Source organism: Haemaphysalis longicornis, unplaced genomic scaffold (genome assembly GCF_048455015.1).
Source record: "Haemaphysalis longicornis isolate Haplotype H1 unplaced genomic scaffold, Haemaphysalis longicornis Haplotype H1 scaffold_8, whole genome shotgun sequence".
In the NCBI taxonomy this organism is placed as follows: domain Eukaryota; kingdom Metazoa; phylum Arthropoda; class Arachnida; order Ixodida; family Ixodidae; genus Haemaphysalis; species Haemaphysalis longicornis.
In genome coordinates, this window is record NW_027526445.1 from 143,467,021 (window position 1) to 143,479,242 (window position 12,222).

The 12,222-nt window shown below is 45.6% G+C and overlaps 1 protein-coding gene across 7 annotated transcripts in view; it reads right to left on the bottom strand.

The window, feature by feature from the left end:
* Positions 1-12,222, bottom strand: part of LOC144149999 (uncharacterized) — an 86,038-nt gene that overhangs the window by 11,743 nt on the left and 62,073 nt on the right. For 5 of the 7 annotated variants that reach the window (XM_077681767.1, XM_077681769.1, XM_077681765.1 and 2 more), the window contains one exon: positions 7,147-9,040. The exons of 1 other annotated variant lie outside the window; for it this stretch is intronic. In XM_077681767.1, coding sequence (XP_077537893.1) covers positions 7,147-9,040 — 1,894 coding nt within the window. Of the gene's footprint in view, positions 1-7,146; positions 9,041-9,115; positions 9,284-12,222 lie in introns of those variants that run through there. One more of the 7 variants, XM_077681772.1, reaches the window with a different exon arrangement.

The following is a 12,222-nucleotide window of genomic DNA, read 5'->3' on the forward strand; positions in this document are numbered from 1 at the left end:
CGTCGTCTACCTCCACTGAGTTAACTGCTGTTCAGGTGCAACTCCTTCACATCACCAACAGTTTCACTCGGCAATGGGTGATCTTTACCAACTTGCGGCCTGCCTTGCAAGCACTGATGAAGACACCTCACCGCTGCATTGTGCATGAGCTAAACGCATTGCACGCACTTGGACGGGCCTTGCATCTCGCTTCAATGGCTGCCAGGTCATTCCGGCATCTAGGGAAACGTCGTGTCTGACACACCAGCAAAAGAGGTGCACAATCTGCTTGTGTCTATTGGAATCCCACATTCCAGACCAGACGGAAGTACAGCCGTCATTGCACTGGAATTGGAACTGCAGCTGTCAGCTTGGCAGGACTCTCATAGGATACCCTTGCCTCTGCATGCGATTGACCCTCAGTGCAATTCCCAGTTTCCACAAGGCCTACAAAGCAAACTGGGTATGTCCTTTATCGACTACGCCTGAACGTTGCCTTCACCTGTAGTTTTCTTTGTAAGATAGGCTGGGCAGACTTGCCATTGCGCTCTGTGAAAAAAGACGTACGGCATGCTTTGTGTTACTGCCTGCAGCATACAACTCAACGCGAAACAGTGAAAAGAACTATAAGGCAACTGCTAAGTGAAAACTCTTTAGAACTGCGTGACTTTCTTGGTCTGTGGCAAAAGCACACTGACACCGCGTGTTGCACAAAGGCTGAACTTTTTTGTCTGACTCGGGATTATTCCAGGTTCTGTAACCTTGATTTCCTTAGACTTCTTTTCTCCTAGTGCAGTAAATTTTTCTGTGTTTCGAACTGATTTCATTTTCTTCTCCCTCTTATTCATCATACTTTTTCCGTTTTCTTTTTTGCCTCTATGTTCATTCCATCTGAAATAGCAAGCCCCGCCATTTGTGGGGCTAACCCCTTCAATGTTCATTAAAGCTTTCCTTCTCTGTCTTTAAACTCAACCTGAACCCTGAACGGTAGAGGCAGGAAATTTTGAGGGGGCTGTGAGTAGGGCGAGTTAATAAAGCACAATACTGACAATGCCAATTTAATACAAGGACAGCACGAAGTATTACTGACATCTGAATTTTTATTTTGAGATGCACCTTTTTATTTTGAGATGCAAAGCATATTTTTGCACTTTTACCCACAACCCCATGCTGTGCCATAAGGATAAATTAAAAAAACATTGCATGTTCCCAGCACAATTTACCAAGCAATTCGATCTTTCAGTTTTTGTAAAAAGCGCTACTGAGCAATGACACAGTGTTTAGCTGGATACTGAATGTACTTAGAAGCATAAGTACACAGCAAAGTCAACTCCTTTTACAAAAACGACTTGGCCATCCGCTGAAAAATGAGTGACTCTGGTTTCAAACAGAATGGCAAGTTAATACCCATGATACAACTCTAAGTGCTTTCCTTTTATGATTACCTGCTGACCGTAGCTGCCATACAAACAAATATGTCATGCGTCTCGAAATAAAAACTCCGTATAAGTAAAGCCAAGCATTGTCTTCCAATCATTACACCTCATTGCAAGATTGTACCTTTTATCAGTATCAAAAGATGCTGCACACAAAATGGTAGCAAGGGGCTGACTGACTAAAGCAAAACTGTTAATGCTGGCTTGCAGATCTGACCACATTTCATCCTTAGAGTGACCTCAAGTGACAGCAAAGTGGGTTTGCCCAGCTCTTCATTTTGCTGCAATGTGCAGTTTAACCCACCTAATTATTCCGTTACTTGGTTATTTAGTGAAAGGCTCGAGCCCTCTTTTTCGTCAGTAACATGCAGCTGCGAAGAACAGCAAGCACCAAGCGCAATTCATTGCCACCGCACCAGCCCACGCAAGCTCGACACATCGGAAGGCAGTGTTTCATACTACTCAGCCTTCAAAACTTCAATTCTTCACCCATTTCATGCTTAAAGGACCCATGAAGAGAAAATACAACTTCGTTTAATTTGAAAGAACTAGGATTCAGTGTCTCACTCAGTTCCATTAGAGCCACAAAAGATGTTTTTTTAACGAAAAAAAGCAAGAAGTATTTAAAACTTTCAAATTTTGCGCCACAGCGGCGTGTTATGAGCAAGAATGATGTCATAGGGGCCAACAATAAAATATAATTTTCAGTGCGTTAACTGCACGTTAGCATTCAAGTGATGCGGTCAAATGGAACTAGAGGCTCCATTACAGACGTCCAGTCATGTGTCGTCGCGACAGGTCAGTTAGGTGGCCGCCAATCGCACAAACAAGGTTCCATGACGTCACAGAAAAGTTGCGGGAAATTGGCTAGGCGGTCGCGACTGCTTCACATGTTTTCTTGAATATCTCTGTTATTTGTTCGAATATTGCGATGATATTGGTATCATTGTTATTTGGACTAAGCAGTCTTTCTAATAAACCCAACTGGTATTTTGTCTTCATGGCTCCTTTAAAGAGGCCATGAAGCCAACACAAATATGGTCCATTGAAGACTGCTATGGCCCATGAACAATGACACCAATGTTATTGTATATTTTAAACAAATCAGGGAGATATTAAAAAAAAAACATGCGACTCCCAAGTCACTTTTCGGCAACACTTCTGTCGTCACAAAATATCGTGGGAGACAGGCAGTTGCCCCCCAAAGCCGCCACAAAAAGCATGACTGGGCGACAGAGGTCAGAAAAACACAAAGAACTCACCTAAACTCAATCAGAATATTTTTTCCTTCACGGTGTACTCGTTCAGACTCAAGAAGCTCATCTCTACTGAAAATTATTCGTACTCACTCATCACATATTCATCGTAATCATACTGTATTCAAACTCTTTAGTCCTCACAAGTACTCATACTCAATCCATACTCCCTGGTACTCGATCTGTACTCACTTTACTCATATTTAAAAGTGCATCTACAAATTTGTTCTGGCAACCAACGATATTCATTTACACGATGAGCTTGGTCTGCTAACTCAAAATTGAATTGAGCAAGCGCAATGAAGCCACCATGCCTGTCCTTGCTTTTGCTAGGGCAACCCCGCGTCGAGAAATTGACGAAAAACACGCAGGAAAAGATAATAAAAAGAACCATACCTTTCCCTTATCATCTTGTTTTACCTTCCTTAGTTAATGGGCACTGTGGCACTGCAAAATGTGTGATTCGCGCATGCATGTCGCTGTGATTACGCTCACCAGTTTGTACTTGCAAGTACCATACTCATGAGTACAGTAATCGTGAGTAGCGTACCTACAAGTACATGTACTCGTGAGCAGTGTACTTGCAAATACTGTATTTATGAGTACGTGTACTCGCTCGTTCTGGTATATTTTTTGTCTGGGTCTGTACTCATCATCAAATTCACTCAATCATCAAGCTCATCTCTACTGAAAATTATTCGAACTCGCTCATCACATACTCATTTGTAATCATACTCACCTGTATTTAAACTCTTTAGTCCTCACAAGTACTCATACTCAGTCCATACTCACTTGTACTTGATCTGTACTCACTTTACTCATACTCAAAAGTGCATCTACAAATTTGTTCTGGCAACCAAACACTTTCATTTACACGCTGAGCTTGGTCTGCTAACTTAAAATTGAATGGAGCAAGCACAATGAAGCCACCATGCCAGTCCTTGCTTTTGCTAGGGAAACCCCGCGTCGAGAAACATGCCGGAAAAGATAATGGAAAGAAATGCACCTCTACCTTATCTTGGTTTACCTTCCGTAGTTAATGAGCACTGTGGCACTGCAAAATATGTGACTCGTGCATGCATGTCACTGTGATCAATGTCGCTGTGATTACACTCACCAGTTTGTACTTGCAAGTACCGTACTCATGAGTATGGTACTCGTGAGTGTGGTACTTGCGAGTAGTGACCTACAAGTACACGTACTCGTGAGCAGTGTACTTGCAAATACTGTATTCATGAGTACATGTACTCACTTGTTATGATACTTTTGGCTGGGTCTGTACTCACTCATCATCAAACTTACTCATTAGTGAGTAAAAATAAGTGTCTTACAAGTGGGTACGACCACTCATGCTGGGCGATTCTAACATTGCCTCTATCATACAGTCGAACACGGATATATCGAACACGGGTATATCGAATTATTGTCTATATCGAACTCATAAATTATCCCCTTGAAAATTCTATGTAAAAGTATAGGAATTCGTACGTTTATATCGAACGGTATTTTTGCCGACATTGGGTATATCGAACGCCGCGCGAGCTGGAAGGTGCCCTTTGGCGGTCGCTGCACCCCCGATTTCCGCGGTCGCTTAGCCTTCGCCGAAACCCGACAGGGACAGAAGCCGGGACGTCGGAGCGTCACACTTGCCTTCTCATGGATTACTGCTCGGCCAACCAAACCACCTGCGAGCTCGACCACATCGAGCTCAAGTTTCTGCCTCCGAACATAACAGCCAGGCTGCAGCCGCTCAACAATTCGACTAAGTCGTTCAAGGTGGGGTACAGGAGGCGACTCCTCGATAGGCTTTTGATGAACCTCCACGTGGGCACCGAGCTTAAAATTGGCCAGCTGGGGGGCATACACATGATGACGGGTGCCTGGATCAGCGTAAAGCAGAGCGTGGCCAACTGCTTCCGGAAGGCAGGCTTCGTGACGGCCGAACTTTCAGAAGCTTGCGAAGACGGCGACGACGACGAAGAGGGCATGGACGACACGTTTCGCGAGCTGTCGTCCCTTTACCCGGCTGCTGTTCCAGCCGCAGTGTCTGCCGGCGACTTCATCAACGCTGACAGCAATGTTTACGCTGTTGCGAGCGTCGGTGACGAGGATATCTAGGCTGCGGTTGCAGGAACCCAGGATGATAACTCGAGTGGCGGAGATCGTCCGGACGAGGATGCGGCTACACGATCGTACTCCGCCGGTGAACTGGCGGCTGTGTTCAGGTTATTTCGACGTAGTTGCGGCGACATGGTAGGAACTGGGCTGTCGCACCTGGATAGCCTCGAGAAGATTGAGACCAGCGTCTTTAATTCCATACACAGGACGAAGAAGCAGGCCAAGATCAGCGATTTCTTTTCACGCAAATAAAGCATCCTGTTGCGTAGTTAGTGCGGAATCAGTTGTCATTCTTGAATGCACCGATCGGTAAGTGGTCGTCCGCCACAGGTAAGGTCATATTGTTTATATAGCCCATATATATATATGGGCTATGTTTATATAGCCCATATGTTTATAAGCCCATATTGTTTATATCGAATTTTTCATATATCGAACTATTTCGCGATCCCCTTGGAGTTCGATATATCCGTGTTCGACTGTATTACTTCAATGCTGGTGTGCAATTATCTTACTGCAACTATACGTCAGCAAAAAGAAAAGGGTCACTCAAACTTGATCGCCATTTTTTTCTTTATTGTGTACTCACACTCAAAAAGCTGCCCTGTACGCAAATCACTCTTAAAATCCCTACATACTCATTCGTAATCGTACTCCCGTGTACTCAAGCACATTAGTTAGTCCTCATGAGTACTTGTATTCAATTTGTACTCAATCGTACTGTACTTACCTATACTAACGTGTACTTATAGTAGTCAATCTGTAATAGCTTGCACTGATACTCCCGTGCCCCTCCCTTCAAACAATCTGAACAAAGCAAGCAGGACTAGGGGTTCCTGTTTGTGCCCATTTTAACCCAGTGCGAAACGACCTTCCCGTTTCGCCGATGCTAATTTTGCCTGTACCCATTTGAACCCATTCCCATTTCAACCTGTTTGTGTGTTCCCTCCCGTTGTTTCAAACTGTAGAGGAAGATGTGGCTCCTGGAACATAGCACACCACCATCATCGTCATTGCACAATTTGCTTTCTTCACCATTAAAGCATTTTATCAAGGTGTCCGATGGCTCAGTTCCCCGGCGGCTCATCCACGAGGGAGTCGTTCTACGACACCCATTTCAACCCAGTACAAAACAACCTTTCCATTTCATATTTTCCCACTTCCATGTATCCAGTTCAATTCAGGTAGCTGCGACCAAGACATGGGATAAGTTAAGTTGGACTGTACTTTGATCCAATGTTTCAAGTTACATCCAGCGTAACCCAAAGCCTAAAATTACATTTGCGTTCGAGTAAACTAGAAAAAGCCACCCATGCATGCCCGTGCTTTAACTGCGGCTACCCCGTGACGCACGGTTGCCAAAAGTGGCAACACAGTGAAAGACGGAATGGAGAATGCAGCAGTTTTCCCCCTTATCACCTCACTTTACCTCATTTATTCGGGTGCCACAAATTGAGTGAAACTTCTTCACACACGCCGCGACTTGAGCACATGATCAAATTCACAAGTCCACACTGGTGAGTTCAGGACTTGAGTATAGTTCATTTAATGCTACTTGCGAGTGCGCATAATCACAAATTCAGTACTCATAAGTACTACTCCCGATGCACGTACTCGTGAGTACACGATCTCATGTTTGTAGTCACTCATCATCATATTCAATCTTTTTCTGTGTCTGTATGCACTTATCATCCCACTCACCTTTATTACCTGGGTCTACACTCGCTTATCGTACTCACTCGAGAGTTTGAGTACAAATGAGTGTTATCCCAAGTGAGCACTGACCTGTGCTCATAACATTGTTTTTAATGCTCGCTCATACTGTGATGTCACTCATGCGCACAGTAAATCCCTCTAGTGCGAAAATTGAGTTTTTATATTTCTTCCATTTTTCAGTAAAAAATCTTTTGTGGCTGGAATGAAGCTGACTGAATTACCAAAGGTTGTTCTTTAAAATTTAGGAAACCAGTATTTTGTCACATCATGGCCACTTTAATCTAAAATTTTTGTTCACGTGCAGGTTGAACCAATACAACAGTGTAAATTCCCTAAATTCAGCTCTACAGACTTGCAGTGTGTCGCCATGCTTACCTCAGCAAATTCCGAACAAAGAAATGTGAGGGAAGCTACACGTCCAACGCACACTATTTGCCAAAAATGCGCAAACATCAGCCGCAAATCTCGTGAAATGGCTTGTGCATGCTAACAGTGCTGAATATGAAAACTATTTTCCACAAGTTCAAATGCTGCACTGCAGGAATACTCTGGACTACGCTGTTAGTGCAAACCAGTCAAAATAAATTTAGTTCACTTGTTTTGAAAGTCCCGAGACTCTCTTCAGAGACGGGGGTACCTACCTGTCACGTCGGGCACCTCTGGCAAAGTCGGCGGCGTCGGTTAGCAAGTTGCAGTTGCGCCTCGTTGTGTCCCAAACCTTGAACCAGTGCCTCTTGAACTCGCTGCAGATGCAATCGGGTACGGCCACACTGAAGACAGTGTAGTTATCCGCAATGCCTGTCGACAGGCTTTGCAAGAAAGCACATCCTCCGCAGCAGGGAGTGTCAAGGTATACTCTGCTGACGTTCCTGCTTCCAATCACAATGTCGGCCAAACGCTCGGAAAATACGAAGAAATCGTTCCTGGCTTCTTCCACTTCGATTCGTACTTCCCTCAGGCTTGTATTATGAGCCAGGCCGTCCATCAAGCCTTCCTGGCAGTCAAACAACAGCATGTCCCAAGAAAACCTCAGTTTCAGAGTCTTGAGTGAGTGAGTAGCTCCAAGAAAAGTGGCGAAAACCGAAGACAGTAGTTCATCCGGTAAGTCTAGGATGTCAAGGTACAAGTCCAAGCACGTAATGTGGCCAAGGGACGGCACGTGTTCTAAAATCCCCACCACCGCTTCCCTGTTGTCGTCGTTAGCGCTTCCGAAAAGTGACGAGAATGCTTTGCATGCACACCATTCATTAAAATGTTCCCAATTGACAGACCTGCTGAAGCACACCTTCTCATCCATGCATGTTTCCTTAAGGGCAGCACAGAGTTTGCCCACAAGAAAAGGAGGTGCCCTGCCCATTGCTTGGATGCTTACCCGCCTAAGGTTCCTCTTAGTTGGCAGAGCCTCAAACAGCTCTTTCCACTGGCCATCATTCCAGATATCAAACGGCAATCGGACTTCCTCAAGGGTGTGATTTTCAATCAGTGCCTTGAGGCAGCGGTCGCCGTCAGCCTTTTCCGGGCACCCTTGCACAAAGGAAGGTGTCGTTGAAAATGAGTCAAGTTGATACAGTATTTTGAAGCAGCGCAGAACTTTGTTTTGCTCAAAGATTTTTGATACGAGCTCGACATCTGATTGGTCAATTTCCGGGCAATCCAAAACCAAAGTGACAACACTCGTGTTTGCCAGAATCGCTTCGACAATGCACTCCAGCGGCAGATACTCCCTGCCAAGTGAAGTCAAAGTCAAGCTCTTCAAGGAGACACTGTTTGTCAACCATTCTGTGAATGCTGCCTGCGCTCTGGGTGGGGCCTCGGCGATGAGGCGGCTAGGCAGCGCAAGTTCCTTCAAGGAACAGTTCTTCCCAAGGCCTTGAAAAAAGTCCTCACAACTCAGACCTTTGGGGCACCCTTTGGAAAGCTTGAGTGCAGTCAGAGACGTCGTGGTCAGAAGGAAAGTAGAGAGTCGAGCAACCATGGTTGGCGAATGCTCTGCGTAGGATGAGTAGTCGAGCTCTTGCAGATGTGGCAGCGAGAGAGCGGCCGTGGCAAGGTCTTCGCCACTGGTCCAACCACACGCCAACTTCACGCTCGTGATCAATGGGCTTGCTCGGAGGGCATCCGAGAGGATGTGAAGGTGTGGCTTGAAGACATAGATGTCCAACTCAACATGGGACACACAGCGGTGACTCCTCAGAAGCTCGCACGCCAGCAGGGTAGCCAGATGCCGCTCTTGTGATGAGCAGTATCTCCAATTCGCTTCGCGAAAAAACGCCAGGGAGAGCTTTGTGCTGGTTCCAGGCAACTCCTGCAGCTGCCAGGAGGCGGGGCAGAAGAACTCGTTCCAGGCAGACAGATGGTCGACAATCTGGCAAGGGGCGTCTTCGGTAGCTGTGCACGGCAGCCGGAAGTGGAGGGTTTGACCGGTACATTGTCCATTAAGGCTCTCCATGGTGGACAAGGCAATAGGGCCAGCGTCCCCCTCTTCGTTGTCACGTGACTTCCATGGAGTCGAGTCTTCTGTGGGCCCCTCGGAATCTAGAGAGTTGCAAGAAACAGAAGCTGAGAACCTGTACTTTTTAAAGAGGCCGTGAACACAAAATAATGCTGGTTCATTATAAAGACTGCTTTGTCCTGATAGCAAAGATACCAATTTTATTGAAAACTTCACATGAATAACAGATACTGAGGGAAATACACCAGTGGTGACTCCGCAGCCATTTCTCGGCAATTTCTCCATGACATCACAGAACCGTGCTTAAGCCACTGTTGGCCACCAACCTAGGCCACAAGTAAAAAAAAAACATGACTGCACTTAGTTGCATTCATTCACCCCACTCAAACGCTAATGTGCAGTTAACCCGCTGATAACTGTTTTCAGTGCCAACTCATATTACACGGAGCTGTTTACCACGGCCATAAGTTGTTCGATGGCAACAGGAAACCAATTGCAAAGAAAAAAATGCTTCCTGTAGGGGGAATCGAACCTGGGTCCCCCACATTATGACATGTGACTGATTTATTGGTTGAGCTAGCATTGCATCCCGGGTACACAGAATTTCTTTTGAATTCCTAGCGTGGCTGTTAGCTTTGGAATTGGCCGCGGGTTCTAGCACATGCTAATGCGGTCCACTTTGCGAGAGATGTGAAAGCGTCTGGACGAAACGATCTGGGCCAGCAACTCATGAAGAACTTTCAGTGGCAAGTTCAGAAATGCATATGTGGTGCAAAATCCGGGTGGGTCTCGGCCGAAGGAGAGGGTCCGCCAGCACTCCTTTTGACCCATCCTTGCACCAGTACAAGCTGGACCAATTCTTAAAATATTTCTCGCGATCTTTTACTAAAAAAAAACCTCCCCCGTGAATGGAGTGGAGCTGTCTGAGTTAGGAAAGGCCAGTTCTTACGCATTGAAAAAAGTTGTATTTTATTTCATGACACCTTTTAATAAGGGTTCCAAATATTGCCTCTCAAAGAACTACTCACAGTTGTTTTGGGACAAAGGCATGTATCTACCATTTTCAGTGAAAACACTATAAACCATCGCCTGGGAGGGGGTCAGAAACTCGCGCGTATACACCGCCTTGATTTACTGCAGGCTCCCATCTCCTGCATGGAAAGCATTCCAGGCTGGCACACACCCAATAAAAAACAGACTGGAACATTCGAAAGCGGTCGGAACATTCAACTGGACTATTGGTCTTGTGCTTTATCTGTGACATCCAGGCTTCTCTGCCAACTTTGTGATGTCAATAATTTTTTTCAAAACTCTTCCGACCGGCCGTCTCCAAGATGAGAAAAGATTTGGCAGGTAGCAAAAATGTTTTTTCAAATGAAATAAAATGTTTACAGAAAAAAAACTCTTAGGTATGGTCGTTTTTACAGCTTCCGCCAACAGTTTTTCCCCTCAAGAATGTGTTTGCTAGTGCATGGGAAAGACCATATTTTATATAGTCAAGAACGCGTAGGAACTTTATTGTGGCACTAAAAGTAGTAATAATTGCAAAGTACAGTTTGTTATTACAACCCGGAGGTGCATACGTGACCTTAAACATTTTGCTGTTTTCGCAGTTTCAAGTAATTAGTCGATGAGACCCCTTTGCTTTGGGCATGCCAGCAATGATTTACCGTATTTGTTCGCATAATGATCGCAGCTCTGAAGTTCGTCGTCAAAATACGAATTTTTTTATTTCCCGCGCAATGATCGCACACTGAACTTGCCGCAGCCGTATGTCATATGTGTGCCAAGTCTAGATGACGATGGTCGTGCTTACCTTAGTTTCCTTCCCTTTCAAAGCGGACCTGGCAACGTTATTGCTGCGGACTTGATGATATTAGCGGTATTGGCAAGCATGAGTTCATTATTGGTGCGGAAGAAACTCTTCCAAGACATAAAAAAACGCGCTCGGCTTACTGCGTCGGAAGCCGTGTCTTGATGTCCCACGCTGTGAAAGCAGCAGCCACTTATTCGTTGACGTGTTCTCACCTCGCAGCAAACTCGTTCCGGCACGTTCCGGAATTCCAACGCGTTCCGTAATGAAAACGCTGCATTTTGTGTCCCTCGGTGGTCTTTCAGTGGTCGTTAGAGTTTTATTATGTTTTTATTTGGTATGTTTATTATGTTCATGAGATTTATCGTAAACATTCTGACCTGCAACTTGCGTTTCCTGCACTGAATCTTTTTTTGCGAAAAATTTACCTCGCGTAATGAACGCACCCCTAAATTTGCATCATATTTTGAAAAAAAAAAGAAAGTGCGATCATTACGCGAGTAAATAAAGTATACCCAAACAATCTCTTGGGCCAAACTCTCACTCAAAGTCCAAGATATTCATCAAAGCAGAACACTTCAATAATGAAAACCAACCGACTGATAGAAGTCTGAGTGCTGGCCATTGACCCTCGAGCGGCCTCTTTCAAGTATTGTTCCTACGATGCACTCCAAAAATATGCTCCGCGCCAACAAAACTGCCGCCTTTGTCAACACGGTGTGTGCATTACAAAAGGAGTTGCCAGTCCTTCGTCACGTATATCCGCCGTCAGGGTGACACCGTACACCCGCACCGAATTCAAACCTCTCAGCGTACCTTGGACGGAACAACTTCTCCAGGCGATGTGGCGTGCATTTCCCTATTCTTGTCTGGTCTCCCAAATGATGCCGCATTGAGTGCAACCCCACCAACCAGGACACACACGCGCTTTGCACGCTCTATTACAGCAATTATCCAAGCAACTTGCGAGACCTTCTGCCGGCGTCACAAGGTACCCCCGGCGCCGCTTGGACCTAAGACAACAAAGGTTTGGCTCGCCGCAATAGGACATTGATAGCCTTTTCCTGTTTGGAATTATTTTGATCAGCTGCACGGGCATGCCGGCTTTCCCAGACAATCGATCAAAAGCAGAAAACGTTCCCACGGCTGCTCCTAGCATCCCTCAAACACTTGAGCGTGACTGGCACAACGTAGCCACACAGGCTATTATACAACAACGCAAGTGCCGACGGTCTTCATTGATTAACTGAGGTATTTGAACTCAACAGCCCATCTCCAGCTTTAAGCCGTTTTTCAAACGAATACAACGTGCCTCCCTCCCTAAGCGGGAACAGAGCAGACTGAACTGCGACTTCACGACACAACATCGAAGTGGTAGTGGGGTTTTCCCCAGAGGGTGGGACATTTCTGGGAGCGCAACGCATTCGGAAATAGACCCTTTGCAAAAAGGCG